The 16,266-nt window shown below is 45.8% G+C and overlaps 1 protein-coding gene across 2 annotated transcripts in view; it reads left to right on the forward strand.

The window, feature by feature from the left end:
* The window catches only part of LOC135373034 (atlastin-2-like), an 83,273-nt gene extending 68,654 nt beyond the window's left edge, over positions 1-14,619 (forward strand). Inside the window, exons 10-11 of one of the 2 annotated variants that reach the window (XM_064606347.1) lie at positions 3,405-3,482; positions 14,433-14,619. In XM_064606347.1, coding sequence (XP_064462417.1) covers positions 3,405-3,482; positions 14,433-14,558 — 204 coding nt within the window. In that variant the 3' untranslated portion in view covers positions 14,559-14,619. Of the gene's footprint in view, positions 1-3,404; positions 3,517-14,432 lie in introns of both variants that reach the window. The other variant, XM_064606348.1, reaches the window with a different exon arrangement.
* The last annotated feature ends 1,647 nt before the right edge of the window (positions 14,620-16,266 follow it).

A 16,266-nucleotide genomic window follows, 5' to 3' on the forward strand; every position in this document is an offset into this window, starting at 1 on the left:
ACTTGAAGCATGCTAATTTTGGCTATCGGGACTATGCCCTTAACAACACGACGTGTCTGTTTCGAACGTGGTCTCGGTCAGATTTATCTGTACGTTGCATTGTTTATATGCTGCTCCATGGATACTAATTGCGAAAGTGATGTCGTCGACGGACTGTAGAGAAAGCGTTTTTCTTCGTTCCCGAGATACGTGACCATCTGTGCTAAATCTTATTTTGCTGTTTGTTTTCGGTGCAAGACATCCAGCGAATACACTAAGAACTAGCTTTCCTCCAGGTTTGGGAATGTCACCGTCGTCAGCTGTACTGCTTTCTGACAGACCAATTTCTAAAACAGCACATGTGCACGGTCCATCTTCTGTGTTCGCGGAGCAAACGGGGATCCCAGATGCTGGGCTAGGCGTTTCGAGGCTAAGTGAAGGGCAAAGACAGTTGGGCGATTCCACGCGAAACGATCCGGCGGACCTGCTCGGCCCCTCAGAAGGCTATCGTGATTTTTTTCATACGACGACATACTAAAAACGTTTCGCAGGTCTTCCCAGATCTCAATGTGGCGGGTGCTAGACACGAGCAGAGCTCGCAGCGCTGGCGAAAACCGTGCCTCGCGTGAACGACAGCTGCGGCTCATATAGCGCCGTGACCTTCGTGCGTGTCAAACACCCGCCACAGTGATGTCTGACGCATGTCTGGGAAGAAACGTTTCGTTGTATGTCGTTTTGCGCTATTAGGGACAGCGAAAAAAAAGAAATTCAGGAAAATTCGCGATAGTTAGATAGGGCGGAGCAGGTTCACTGGATTCGTTCACGTGGAATCGCAGAATCCATTTTCTTTTTCTTTTTTTTTGTTACGGTGACCTGAGCCTGTGTAGTGTCATTCCTGTAATATTTCCTGGGTGCAGCAAAGGGAGCCCTAATAAACGCCTGTAAAGTGAAGCCCTGGCTCGAATAACGGCCACCGATATCACCAGCCCGTGTCATACGTGCCATGATTTCTCGATTTGTGCAGAGGAAAGACCCATTGTGAAACGAGTAGAGCTAAGAGAGTGGTTCAATAGGTGACCTTGAAGCTTCAATTAAAATACTGGACTGTAGTGATAACTGATGTGATAACTCTGCTATTTATGTATTCGGAGGAGAGCGCGCGAGATAATCTCTCCATTATGTGACGATATTGCTGCTGTGTGGGGCGGTAGAAGCATTTTACTCAACCTGTTGTGTTTTACGACTTCCATGTAAGCACAATACAATTAAAAATGGCTGCCCCGCTTCAAGTTTTCACGCGGGGGAACAACAGCCAGTCATTCAATCCGTCAGTCCACCCCAGGTTCGGCGTTATCAAGAAGGATCTCCACAACTGTTTCCCGCATCATTCCTTTTCAATGTTGTTCATTAAGTTATATACGGTTACCTATTGAACGAAGCTCGTATAGCATAGTTAGCTCATCCTATGTCTAGCCTAACGTCACCTATGACACGATATCCTGACTTTACGATCCTACCAAGCGTTTCGAGAGCGGTTAGTGACACCACGTGTCTCTGGGCCTGATTGTTTCTATTTCAGGAAATTGATACGATGCTAATCAATAAGATAGCTTCATGTGTTTGTTGATTCCTGTATGTAAGTTGTAAGATGTAAGTAAATAAGTAAGTAAGTTCTGCTCAACTGTCACGCGAATGGCGTATAGCAATATTAGTAGTGCTATCATCAACATTTTTTGCCCTCATATACAGGGTGTCCCAGAAAACATGTCATTGAATTATAATAAAAAAACTACGCCACCTAGAATCGTGCGGTCAACGGCATTTGTTCTTACTAGGTTTTTGCCAACTCCTGATGTGAATGTCATGTATCGTAATTGTTTAATTATGTAAATATTTGCGAACGGAACTCGGAAATTTTCCAAGTAAAGGTCACTTTTTTACCCCACCAATATAAAGAGCGTGCCGAATTCACTCAAGTTCATGATAAGTAACAGTGCTATTCGCGAGCTATCCCATCGGAAAAAATGGCCGAACGTCATGCTTTTCGTAGCCCCGAACCATAAAGCGCGACGACTTTTTGAGCGCAATCGCTCTCAGTGCGACGAAAGGAGGTTCCAAACCCAGCCCACAGAATGATAGAAAAAAAAGTGACAGTTCCTGAAACTGGGAGAGGGAAAGTGCGATACCAGCGAAAGTCGAACGTGATAAGCCATACCTGTGTTATCTCTTTCTGCATTGCAGGTGTGGGCTGGGTTTCCAACCTCCTTTCGTCGGACTGACAAGGATTGCACTGAAAACATTGTCGCGCGCTAGCTCCGTAGAGCATGATGTTCGGCTATTTTTTCTGATGGGATAGCCCCTGAATATCCCTGCCAATTATCATTAATTTGAATAAATTAGACACGCTCTTCACATTGGAGGGGTAAGAAAGTGACATTTACTTGGCAAATTTCCGACCTCAGTTCTCACAAATATACATGATTAAACTTACGTTACACGACGTTCACATCAGGAGGTGGCAAAAACCTAGTAAGAACAAATGCCGTTGACCGCATGATTCTATAAGGTGGTGTAGTTTTTTTATTATAATTCAATGACATGTTTTCTGGGACACCCTGTATGCCCTCAGCTATAGTGTGGAAAGTTTTTTCGTCGAGCCCGTAATTGCCCGTATACAGAAGATTGTACCACGTAAACTACTTGGAAGGCTACACGTGTTTGTTTTATTTGGATCCGCCGTATGTCTTCGCGGTTATTCTGTTTCTGTCACAACTGTAGACTTGCCTTATGGGCTGATGTAAGATATTTTATCCGATTCAAAATTATGAAACAAAATTAGCTTCCGTAATGCGCATTTCCTTCTTACAACGTCCTAGGATGGAATGTAGTGGTGGGAATCATAAAAGCTTTTTCGGTGCCTCGAAACAAAATGTGTACCAGTATTGTGTCTCCGTATTTTATTGCCATAGAGTGAGGAAACAGCTATGTTGGTAAAGGCAGGCGCTGCATCAGCGAACGGACCGTCTCAACACTATATGATCTTCACCTTCACCTTGTGGAGCATCCTGATAGTAAGCCAATGTTCTCCTAAATGTTGCTGTCATTCTATGGAGCGTGACAAGCACCGCAGGACTCCTCATAGCCAATCCCTTCCAACGATCTATAGAGGACACTTGTAACCAACCCTCCTCTTTCAGTGCAGTCATTCCGGGCATGAGCTTGGTCATGTCAAATAAACATTCATCTGCCGTTTCGGTGACGTGTTTTCTGTTATTGATGTTGAAGGTCTGCCAGACTCCGTGCACATGCATGGTTCTTTTAGTAATGGAAAGAACGCGCACTATCTACTTATATCCGATTACAGGTTTGCCTCGATATATGCCACAGGTGACTATGACTATTTTGATGTACTGCTTCCTTTCTAGGGTTCTGATATGTGCACAAACGCAAAGAGAGATGTCATCGCCAGGCACATGAAACAGCAAGGAGTTCTTCTGGAGAAGGTAATGTTCGAAAGCCTAGCATGCCCAGTAGAAGGTGAGGAAATCAGATGTAGGGGGTCAAGCACAACACCTACGCATGAAACACCCACTTGCACGACTTGAAAAAAGCACACCAGTTGATTGAAACAGCCACGTAGAAGCTTCACCACACTCACGCACATAATCCGCACAACGAAGTGATTATGAGCGGTATAGCTTGCACACCTCAGGATGTTTCAGCGTGCGCTGAAATGTAGGCACGTGGCACACCGGACTAGCAGGAATTGCCTACTAAACTTGCCACCAACGGATGAAGCCAGTAACTACTGGCTTCATCCGTTGAGGTCGAACCCACAATCTGAATGCAGGATTCCCTAATCTTTTCCTGAACTGGCAACTTGCATGACGGTTACCGAAATGCTAACGATCTGATACCAGTTAAGTTCTGTGGACGGATGCTGTTGCACCTAAAGTAACTGATTGATGTCCTTCACCTGAAGCATCTACCGCACAATATCGGAAAGCGGACACGAAGGACATGCATAGTGCATGGTGGTCAGTGTAGGGACTGTTCATTTTACATCATTCGGGAACCTACAAACGGAGTCATAAGAGAAAACGCGAGAACCTGCCACGTCAATGATTGTGGCATGGCAGGTGTAACCTCATAGATTAATGGAGCAAGTTTTCAATAATTCACAGGGATGAGATTCTGTGTGTTTCACTCGGTTGTCCGGCATACTTTCTGGCAACGAAGCTTTCCTCCGGATGTTCCCTTTAAAAGTCCTTCCAGGGTAATCACTAACGTCACGAAGTACAATTGTGCCCTTGTTTTATTTGTGGACTCTTTCAATGAGTGTAGAGTGTTGGAAAGGAGTTTAAAACAGAGGCCTCACTCGCGCTTTGCAGGTCATCTGCGCTCATCAATGTTTCACAGGAGTTTATTACTAATCCGACGCGCCAGAACCAAAAACAAAATAATTATACTTGTGTTACTTCTTGATGCCTTTGTAACGCAATTATAGCCAGAGAAAAACCGCAAGCGTTCTGTGAGCTATCACGCAAGCATGAGCTTGTTCGGACTCAGCTTTGGCGTAAAGTTATAACTCCATCGGTTAGTCCATGATGGCGAATAGCAGCAACAAGACAAGAACATAGACAGAAGTAGACAGGACAACTGCAGGCTATCAACTGTGGTTTAATGAAGGAAACAGCGTCTCAAACGCAAATATCAAGATCACTGACTATCAACCCCCTACTCTGAAAACCCTGAAGGCGGACTTCACAATGTATACGGCGAGGACCAGGGTTATGCTGTCGGCTGGGAGGTTGCACTCAACTCAACGCTTTGTCTATGTGTAGAAAATCGGTTATATTTCGGCTATATAATATGGCTATATTTCCAAATCGGTCAATGCGACTGATGGGGAGCTGACGGGCGTACCCTGTTACCCACTCTTAATAATAAAACTTTTGAAATCCACGCTAAGAAATCCACCCTTCGCAATCCATCCCTTTGAAATTCACGCTGTCAAAATAAATCACATTTGGTCGATGCAGTCCAGTGTTAAGCATGGTTTCACGTGAGGAAATCAGTGTTTAAGAGGGTCACACTCCAGAATAACGAGTCTTTATGCAATTCTGTGTCGTATTCAGCATGTATCTCTCAATTATTCATTAATTTAATTAAGTTATAGGCGTAAATAACTACGCGTATGAATACCAGGAAGACAACGCTTCAGCGGTTCGGCCGTTCGGCTAGCACTGGGAAGGAGGCTATCTGAGAACATGGAGCAACGACGGAGCCGTATGGTTCGTACGGTGTTGCGGGATGTGCTTCATAAAAAGGATAATCACTGCAAGCTCTTATAAAGCATATGATTCTTCTGCCGATTTTGTGAGGTATTTTTCAGACGTGTAACGACTCAGACGTGTAACGACTTGCAACACGCGTGCAACTCATCAAGGAATTAATGGGTGAAGCGACATTGATGCAGTAGTAGCTGTTTTGGACAGGAAATGGGGTAGTGAAAAATGTCCAGGATGAGCAACATATAAAACGTACAGGCCGGTTTCACGTCAGTTCAGGCAGGGAGGTCCCATCGACCTCTTGGATTTTCATGTTTTTTTTATATATATTTAGAAGCTTATCATACATGATAACCAACAGCGGTAAAGTGAATAATTTCTACAGAATGGTTTTCGAGCAAAAAAATCAAGAAAATCGGGCCTGAATTCGAGTGTTTCAGTCTTGCTGTGTTTGCACGCGTATATCTCCCGAGTCTTAAAATATACTGCAGTGAAATTGTTTTATGCTGGAGTGTGCCTTCGGGCCAGCAGTCCAAGCGCAAATTTTGGCGCGCAGGAGCAACGATCTGTGCTATAAAAATGGCGAACATGCTATCTCGCGCAGTTTTGTTCCAACTTCGACGCGTGATTTCTCGGCTGTAGATATTCCTCACTACCATGTTTGGCATCACTTTACTCAGCTTTTAATGCTATTTCATTTGATATATATATATATCGCGCGTATACCCACTACAAGTAACTGTTGAAACAGACAAATGTTAAAGTATATTTCGAAAAAACAAAGATTATGGGCGTCAGTTTCTCGAAAAGGCCCCTTTTTATTTCTTTTATATTTTGCCAGGAGATGGCCCGATGTCAGACCTTTCATCTTACGTAAAACAATTCTGCTTCAAAAGGCGTGCACTGGCGATTAGCGCGTAAAAACGCAGCCCTTGTCTGCGTGCGTACGTGTCGGAGCCCGGCTGCCGGTACCCAGGGATGGCGGGGCTCGTGTCGATGATCCCTTTGTTTGAGCAAGGTTGTCCGGCCTTGGCCTTACCTGAGCTATTCGTCGGCAAACTTTTGACGTCCTGCTGAAGAAATAATTCACTCCTGGGAATTAGTTATTTCCAACAAAGCATCTGAATGAAATCCTTGCCGTAAAGCCGTATTTCAACGTACTTCTAGGTCAAACTTAATGGTCAGCGAAGGTAAAACCTCACTCTTGCAATCTCCGTACACGGTGATACCAATACTGTACAAATAAATATCGAGGTAAGAATTGCTTTTTCCAGGGTTCCCGCAAGTTCCTGCGAAGCTCGCTTTACTTCATTTTACGATATTTTTAAGTTATGCAGAGGGCCTTTAGCACAAAATGCGTGTTCTGTGCTGAACTTGCAGCAGTACATTTCTTCTCAGAGCTGGGGAAGTGGGCGGGTTCTCGCAGTTTTCATAGTTAGATGAGAGACGTTCACAGCAGAGCCATCCGGGAGACGCACCTAATGCACCTCGATGAACTCCACGATTAACTCAATTTCTTATAACTTTCTTGAACACCATCTGCAACTTGTGCGAGGTGGTTTAAACCACTCTTATAACTACGTCTTCTATGTAACCTATTCGAACGAGTTTCGTAAAAACACTTTCAGAGAAGAATCCAGAACCGAAGCGGGTCAGTCGTTGCAGTAAATAAATGGTTTCGGTTTATGTATTACGACAACAGGACGTAATTGATTGGTGTAAGGACATCATTCATTGGTGAATAAAGGAGTGGAAGAGTGTCCTTTTGCGCTTCAGTGCGACCAACCGCGACAGAAATATATAAAACAAAACCAATTAATTGCTGCAACAAACCCGCTTCGGTGGCAGATTTTTCTCCAAAAGGTGTCCACTGAAGGTTCCAGAAGGGGTAGTACCCATTTTAATGCCAATAGCGCCCTGCTTTAGAAGCTGTCTTTTTTTTTTTTTTTTTTTTTTTACGAAACCCATTTGAGCTGATACTTCTGAACTGATACTTCTAAAGACCAAGAAGACTATGGCAGGCTTAACGAGAATCCTTCCTGTTATTTCGTGAACAGCGATAGCTGTCGGGTCTCCCTGAGGCATTACAACGGGAGACTGTGCAGCCCTCTGAGAGATAAAACGGACGCGCGCTGTAGATTTCAGTGACGAAGCTATGTGCACAGTGATCTACCAAAAGGACGACAAGGCTCAATCAAAATCATGATGTTTCAAGTGACTGGAGTCAGAGCAATGTAACTTCGCTAGCAAGCCAGGGCTTTGTGAGACATCAAATAACCATGTCCCGACGTGCCACTTGTTTGTGTGCCACAGGTTTGACACAGGCAGACGCGGGTGGCTGTAGCCCCTTCCGCACTGTTAGATACATTATAAACACGCTGGTTGCCTCTGTGCAGTTTGTTTCCATTCTCTCCTTCGCGCCACTGAAAGGTTCCACATTATGTGCGTTTAGAAAATCAGCCCTTTTAATTAGGGCGGTCGACACGCATACTAGACTTCCACTTGAGAATACATAGAACGGGGGGCGTGGTATCAAGTCGGGTACTTCCAAGACCGCCACTGGCGGCGCTGTCGCAACGAAGAAACGCGCCCTCTTTAGGTGTCGCACGGTGCCTATAGAGGGTAATTAATCGCAGCGTGTTATTTCCTATGGAAATAACTAAACCTATACGTCCTCATTTGTTTGTCAATTGTCACAAGTGTTAACTGTAGGCTAACAGCCAAGCTTATACGTTGTCATAAAATATATCACCACAGTGAACACCTAAAACACACTATTCTTCTGCCTCCGACATACGTATAGACGCGACTTGATCACCGACATAAAGTAGACATTAAATACTGTCCACCCACAACAACAACAAACAAATTAATGATAATGAATGGAGAAATTCGCCGCGTGACGTGCAGCAAACTACCGCAAGCCATAAAGGGCAGGATGAGATATGTCCTGATGACGAGGTGATGAACGACGCTAAATAGGGACGTCAAACATCAGAACGGAAGGCAAAACCACAGCACGCACACAAAAAGAAACACACCGCACACAGGTACGCAGGCATCAGGATCATAGCAGGAAGCAGGATCATAGGGTAGAGAGGAGACCAGTGTCCCGGCGAAAAGTCTTTAAATACTCAAGAGCTTGGCGATGGTCAATCTAGTTAGACCAAGGGCCGAGAATGGTTGCCAATGTGAATGGTGCGGCCGTGATCGACTGCAGGCGACACTGTAGAGCTCCTCTTTGGGAGGTGTAAAGATGGCAGTGGAGGAGCACATGCTTGGTATCCACCAAACCAGCACAGCGAGAGCAGAGCACGGAGTCGGAGCGGCCGATCAGATGCTTGAAATGGGGGGTGAATGCAACCCCAAGACAAAGCCTGTGTATCAGCGACGCAAAATGGCGGGGACGACGAGAAGGCATGATGAAACCAAAGTCAGCGTCCACTTCACGCATCAGAACGCTTGATGGAACGTCCCGAGACCATTGCGCATGTGCGAGAGTTCTCACCACATCATTTAGGAAGGTTCGCCTGTCACCTTTGGGGAGGGTAATCCGCACGCTTGATCGAGAATGATACGCAGTTGCTGCAGCCTCGTCAGCCTCCTCATTGCCGCTCCTCCAGTATGTCCACCAGCACAGGCGGAAGTGATCCACGGATACCCATGTTCGCTATACACTGGAAAGCTGCGTTGGAGTCGCAGTATATCACACAGCTGCTGATAGAGGCGGATGGAATGTGCTTGAGGAAGAACAAAACGGCATGCAACTCTGCAGACGTGGATGAGGTGCGGTGGGAGAGACGGTATGCGTGGCAAGACGACATAGTCGGAATTGTAAAGGCAACAGTGGAGCAGTGTAATTTGGTCGACCCATCTGTGAATACTGCAGTGTGCGTAGGGTAACGGCAGTTGGTAAAGTTGTTGGGCAACGGGTAAAGTTGTTTCCGCACAGGTGCTGCAACGTGACCCCTCTTGCTCTTGAGCCCAGGAATGGAAGTAGAGATCGAGGGTATCGAAAAGGCCCACGGAGGGGACCTGGGGACGACTGACCTTCCAACAAAAGCCGGTAGCAAGGGCTTTACAGCAGCGATACAGCGAGAAATGTTGCTCTGCCTCCGCCTTTTGAGATTCGAAACCAAGTGGTGACGACGGTGTTCCGCGACGAGGGGTTGATAATGGCGCACAGTTTCTCTTAAGGCTGGTTCTGTGAAGGCTGAGTCCGACGCAGTTTTCGCCCATGTCCGCCCGCGCTGCGCGCCGACAGCCAGCGTTCCCTATGCCTCGCATTCTCATCCTGCGCGATCATAGTCTGACGCGATTCGGCGCACCGCAACGAAAACAGCAGCGGAGATTTCCACATTTCGTAATGGAAAAGCAGTCATATCTGAACCCGCGTGCTGGAATCCGACTGAAGACAACCCGTGTTCCCATCGTTGGCGCTGTTATGCTTGTATTACTGTAATACGTTTAGTACCACCAAACGTGAAGACTGAATTAAATACGAAAGTCGCACGTCTTTCCTTCTTTTGCTTGTCTCTATAGTTCATTCCTGGTTTTTATAATGGCAGGATGTTCCTTTCCAATTTCGATCAAAAGCTCCATGAGCGACGCCATGTTGGGAAATGCGAGTCCACCGGAGCCCACGCCGTGCACAGCTCGCTGGCCACCGCCAGATGTAGAGCATTGCTCTACTCCCCTGACGGCGGCTGGCGTAGTCGTGCGTTGACGCCGCGCCGCGCTTCGCCCAGTGTCGTCGAACTATGAACTCACCGGCGACGGTCCGCGATGCACGGCCGTGCGCTGAGCGTCGTTTCGCCCCGCTCCGCTGCACTCTAAACCAGCCTTGAGGCGTAAGACTTCTACTGGCTCGCGGGCCTCTACCACCACCATGCGCGTTTCAGTGGCGCGTGGTACACTGAGGCAGATACTCAAGCTTCTGGCCGACATACACCGAAGCCTCTGTTCAGAAGTTCTTAAGATGCCGTGTAAGACCGGAAGGCTGTAGAGAATGGTTCCCTGAACCAATGCCCCATGAATCGATAGGAGCGCTTCCTGATCAGTCCCCCATGCAGCGCCAGCGAAGTGAGGAATCACATTGGTCCAGCGTTGAACTTTCGCTTCCAGGCACCTGATATGGGCGCTCCACGAGATATTGGCATCCAAGATAACACCCAATAATTTGTGGCACTTCACTTGGCTGAGTGTATTATTGCCGAGCGAAAGAGCGAAGGCGCTCATGTGTTTCCGCGTGAACGGGGGCACAGCTGTCTTCACAGCTGAGATGTCCATGCGAGCCTTGGTGAAGTAATGCTGAAGATCATTCAACGAGTTTTGAATGCGGCGTTGAATCGCCCACCCATACCGTAGAAAGCACTTGAGGTTTAATGTTCCAAAACGTTACAAACAACGCCAGACGGGCCGCAGTCACCCGCGAACTCGCCAAAAACGTTCTCACACACGCACACAGTCCTGCCGTTGCTTCGCTCTCACCCACGTACAACAGGGGGGGGGGGCAGTAACGAGTGGAGGAGAACTGCATACACAAGTCGCTTCCCGGAGAACGGCCGCATCATATTCCGCGAAGCCGCGGCGTTTTCAATCAGTATCTGCTCCCCAGCCAGTGTCATATCCTCCCAGGTTTCCAAGTGCGTGCCCAACTGCTTTCTTCCTGCTTTTCCTTGTTTTTCGTGTTGTTGTTTATGATTAAAGCACATGTCGATTTTTTTTTTTTTTTTTTTGCTACGAACTGGACTGGGAAGGTGCCACTCTCATATTCGATCAAATGAATCGAATATTCCCGTTTTACAAAATTATACCACAGTGATTTTCAATATACCCTTAGGGTTACATGTTTATACCCTGACGTGCGAACAATATCCCTTCAGGGAGGTATAAAGTTACCACGCCTTGAAGTACGTATAGTGTTTATAGTTTAAAAGAGATTCGCCCTATGACAAGCAATTCATACAACAAAAAAGGGGTATACATTTTTCTGTCACACAGAGAGCGAAGAAAAAGTCCGGATGACGTCGTCCTGCACGCATTCTTCCGGGGCTAGTATTTTCTATTGTGTCAATGGCCTGTACATTTCCGTTCACTCCTCCGGTACAATTCCATGAAATGTTCATTTAGAGCCCGGGACTTCATGCAAACGCGTATTCTTGTAGCATTTACACTTACTGGTTCATTCCACAAACGTTGGACACGCGCATGCAGTATACGGAAATGTTCTCCTCTCTTGGTTTGTGCCGCCCGTGTAAGATGCGGCAATGCCGAAAATAACGGCTTCACGTCGGAGGCAGTTATCAGCTGAGTTCAAGACTGATGAGACGGTTCAAGACATTGAAGACGGTCGGATCTTGTTTGACTGCGAAATAAACCCGAGATAATTTCTCGTTAGGTCCCGGGTTTACTTCATAACTATGCACCAGCTTGTCAGCACGGGTTCGCTTTTGTCGACCGCCTCTTTGTGCCTAAATTTGTTCAAAGACTTGAAGTTTCGATATTTCTCATAGAAACCGCACTGCTTTTGAGGAGATTCCCAGCGTATGTAGAATATGATGATTGGTACGTGTGTATGCGCAACGAACGATGCGAGAAAGCTGTAAACGCTGACAGACGCTTTCTCGTTCATCAGCACTTGAAGGCAGGGAATGTTGCATGCAGCTACGTATGGGCCAGAGTGCATCTTCTACGTCCAAATGTTCTGATTTTCGGATGGACCTTTGTAGGGCATTTTGTCTCGTAAATAATCCTTTTTGAAGGTGGAAAAGGATGAGCGACGTGTATTTCTTCAGAAGTCACACGCCGACAGCAGACGCTTCAGGACGGTGCGTAGCCTCTGTTGCCGTCTGGCCACTTGGGCTGGGCACATGTGAAAAGAGTTCCCTACTGAGAGTCGAGGAGCTTCCAAAGGACAATCATTCGACAGTGGCACAGCCCTTCGTATACTGTGTTCAGATGTTACTCAACGGGCATGCGGATGCAAATGAGGTTCTGCTTTTTTGTTACGGACGCGGCCCCTTACATGGTGAACGGTGGTACCGCTTTTCGTGCTATATACCCAAAAATTGTTGACGTCACTTGCGCACCCCCCACGTTACACGGGGTTGCACACGAGGCTCGTGGCTGTTTCCATAATCTTGGTGGCCCCATATCGAGCTTGAAGAAAGTCCCATGCTCGCGCAGCTCTTTAAGGATTTGTCGCCAGCTGTCGCTTTGGCTCCTCAGGCTGTGCTGACCAGGTAGGACACGTGGATGGAAGCAGCAAAACATTGTGCCGCAAATTTTGAAATCGTGCGTCAAGTGGTCAGTAAGCACAAAAAAGAAGACGTCACAAGCATTCGTTCGGAGCAGCGACTCTTTGAAGACGTTAGTGTGAAAAACGGCTTACCAGCTGTTGAAGCTAATTTCTCGTTTCTTCCCATTTCTATCACAAAGTTGGCGTCTGCAAATTTGACTCTCGTGGAGGCTTTGGACAATGTTTGGGACATGCAGGATCCCTTACAAACGGTGCGAGGAGCATATGCATCTGTTGTTAAAGCAAAGCTTGATCCGTGCTTGACAAAAATAAGGGGCTGAAACTGTTGCAGTCCGTATGTGCGATTCTTCAAGGAAAGGAACAAGACTCCCATGCTCTGTCTGGATATAGCGCAGATGATCTATCTCCTTTCAAGTTCGCAAAAATAGCGTCTTGCGATGTAGAACGTACGGTTTTAGCGATTTTACCAGTATAACGTACATTTTCTCCATACAGGACTGTATTGTCCCACAAAAGGATGCCTTTCCAATTTGAAAACTTAAAAATGGGATTGGTTACATACTGTAATGTCGTAAAGTTCAGAGCGGTTGAGTGCAATAAAAGATATACGTCTGACATTCTATGGTACTTTTCTGGTCATTATTTTACTGCATAAAGAGGTTCATGGTACAATAGGCTTTTGTGCCACACTCTTGGCATCATGTTTCAGCAAGAATTTTGCTGTGCATATTTTGAGCATATTTGACCGTTTTTTTTTTCGCATAGTTGCGAGGATCTGCAAATTTCTTCAATATGTTTTTGCATGATGTCCCGGGCCCAGTATCATCGTATACCATAGTCTGTGTGCACATTTTCAAATGATACCACCCCGCATTCAACGTAAAAACTAATATATGGTTAAGGAACACAGAGAAGACAGAGACGGAAAACAGACACGCAGCGTCCAACGGCAACTGCTCCACGTTGCTTAACCATTTATATCTTTAACCAACACGCTGTTTTTTCTACCCTCAGTATTAACGTAACAACTTGATCGCACAATCTTTTGGACCAAGAAACAAAACAGCAGATATTAAATGGAAGCGCCTATTCATTCGCGCAACATGAGTTTTTATCTCGCGAGGGCCTCCTGCTACTGCAGATGCGTTCATCTACCCACTACCGTGCCCCAGCAAAGCACCTCAAGCGCGCTGGTTGTAAACCACAGGTGTACAAGCCTAGTGGCAATTTTGCCATCCACACATGATGTTCACGTACAATACCAGTGAGCTCTGACAACGTCATTCCTAGCCCTCTAAAAACCTAGCCCCCTAAAAATTCTATGCCAGTTATGAGGACGGACTCTGCTCGAAACGTCCGCGGCTCTCGTCCAGGGGTTCTTTCCTCAACACTTTGATAATGGAAGTATTTCAACTTTACTTTGCGTTTGTATTATAACATCAATAGCCCCCAGTATGGTTTCCCTGTGCCTGGAATTTAAGCGGGAAGCTTCAGTAAAATGGCAAACGGTCAGCAAGACATCGCATATTGTTAAAAAATAGTGCAGACTGGCGTCTCGCAATCTTGGGCTACTTTTGGAGGAACGAGATTCCTGAACTGTGCCGTCAGCAGCGTTAGTAGTGCCTTATGCGCGACAGTGTCGAGGACAGTAACACGTACCCGAAACACTAGAGAAGCGCCCTAGGAGGCCACTGAGGAATCTTCTCTATGCTCGTGGAAACATGCTCTCGTTTATAGGGAATGCATTTGCCCAACCTTCACAGCATGATTATGTTTGGTTGTGTGGGTTATCTGCTCACATGCTTATTGCTCCAGCGTTAGCTGTCAAACCATGTTACCTAATGCTATATTTCGTACACTTTGATGCACTTTACATTGGGTCTCGCTCTCTTTCTTCGCAGGAGGATAAGAAGAAATATGCCTGTGCACTCGCCACCACCAATATTTTTCGGAGAATCCTGACAGCCGTTTGCAAACGTGTTGCTCCTGCTCTATTGTCCATGCTTTTACCGGCGATTGCCTTCTGATCTGCGTGAAGCTCGTGGAAAGTACTCTCATTGCCAATAAAGGTTACTTTACCACACCGTGTATGTACAGGTGCCTGCTTGTAGATCTGTCCCAGTAGTTACATCACATGGGCTGCGCCTCCTAAAGCCCAAATAGTGATTTCTCGTCCCGGAGTACATTCACGGCTTCGGGGTAGTGGATAATCGGTAGTAGCTTTAAACATAACAACAAGGCAAGCACGTAGCGAGGAAGTTGTACGTCCCAGCTGGAATGCATTCCTGCTGGAACCTCCGGCTTGAAATTGAATGCAATCCCCCGGAAGACTTGCACGGATAGAGTTCTAATACATGGAAGATTTGCTCCCTTTCATACACCTATATTTAATTTCGATTCCAGATCAATGGAAAATCCCTCATCAGTGATAGTTGCATTCGTAAGCAAAACTTCATTCAACGCAGTAGCGGCGCTCACATTATTTTCATGCACGGTGCCCTGTAACCAACAAATGCTTCTGAGCCAGGAGATGAAGTACACACTAAATCTTTTTACACCCTTTTTGGTGTGAATTGGGTGCGCCATATCGCACACCCTTTTGAGTGTAACAACTACACCGAACATAGTGGGTGTAATGAAATACAACTTAACCATGGGGTGTAATCAGTAAACTACCACTGAAATCAACAAGTATGTCGGAGGCAGCACAGGGCATCGCTTCTGTAATGACTCCTCCGCTGCTCAGCAGCTCATCACTTCGAACTCAGTTACAGAACTACTGCTGGTGTCTCGCTAGTGTCTACAACTACAAAATAAAACTCATTATATAGTTGAGCAAAAACTGCATTATTTATTTTCTCACATTATCACAACTTGTTAGAATACCTATATTATCACAACTTTGAGTAATATTATCACAGCTTGTTCAAACGATTATTCCATTAACTTCCATTAACGAAGCTTGTTAAAAAATGCAACGGCTGCAGGTCTCAGCTTGGTTACACTTGACGCAAGGCAAATACTTTCAAGCAGGCACATGGTATTGAAAACCTTTTGGGGTTCACGGAGAGTCCTTCTTCTGCATTTATGATACGGAAGAGTTTCCGTTGGTCCACGTACATGTGCATTTCTTCCGCTGATAGAATACCGGTCCCGGTGTAAACAATGCAAGGTGTGACTGGAAGATGTGCCTGTAAGTAAACGAAATGAAGGCATTACAAGTTAAATATTGTACTGCATGATCTAAAATCAATCTGTTCTTATATATCTTAGCCCAGTATACGAAACTATGCTTACTTGGTAAGTCCCTGCAAAGCTATAAAGGAACAAATACTTATAGGACAATCAACATTAACATAATTTGTACAAGTTATTAAAATGTATTAAGGATTGTTCTGGTAAAACTGATCGTGCAGAACATAGGCAAAACTTTTCTTTTACTGTCGAAATTCTCCAAGTGATACTGAAACTGGGCACACTGCTTCTGATGCAGCAGAGGGAGTATGCGATATCCTGTCCACTAGAGTGACATACGGAGGAAGAAATTGGGGGCATCAATAGAAATGCTGCATCTAACCACAGGTATCTTCTGGTAATTAGATCATTGCTAGGAATATGTTAATTTGAGCAACACCTTGTACCAAATCTTCGTACCAAAGGATCAAATAAATGCAGTCCTTTGCAGACACTGTCTGAATTAATTACATGAATACAGCGAATGTGATGCATCAGGGA

This window comes from Ornithodoros turicata, unplaced genomic scaffold (assembly GCF_037126465.1).
Source record: "Ornithodoros turicata isolate Travis unplaced genomic scaffold, ASM3712646v1 Chromosome190, whole genome shotgun sequence".
Lineage (NCBI taxonomy): Eukaryota > Metazoa > Arthropoda > Arachnida > Ixodida > Argasidae > Ornithodoros > Ornithodoros turicata.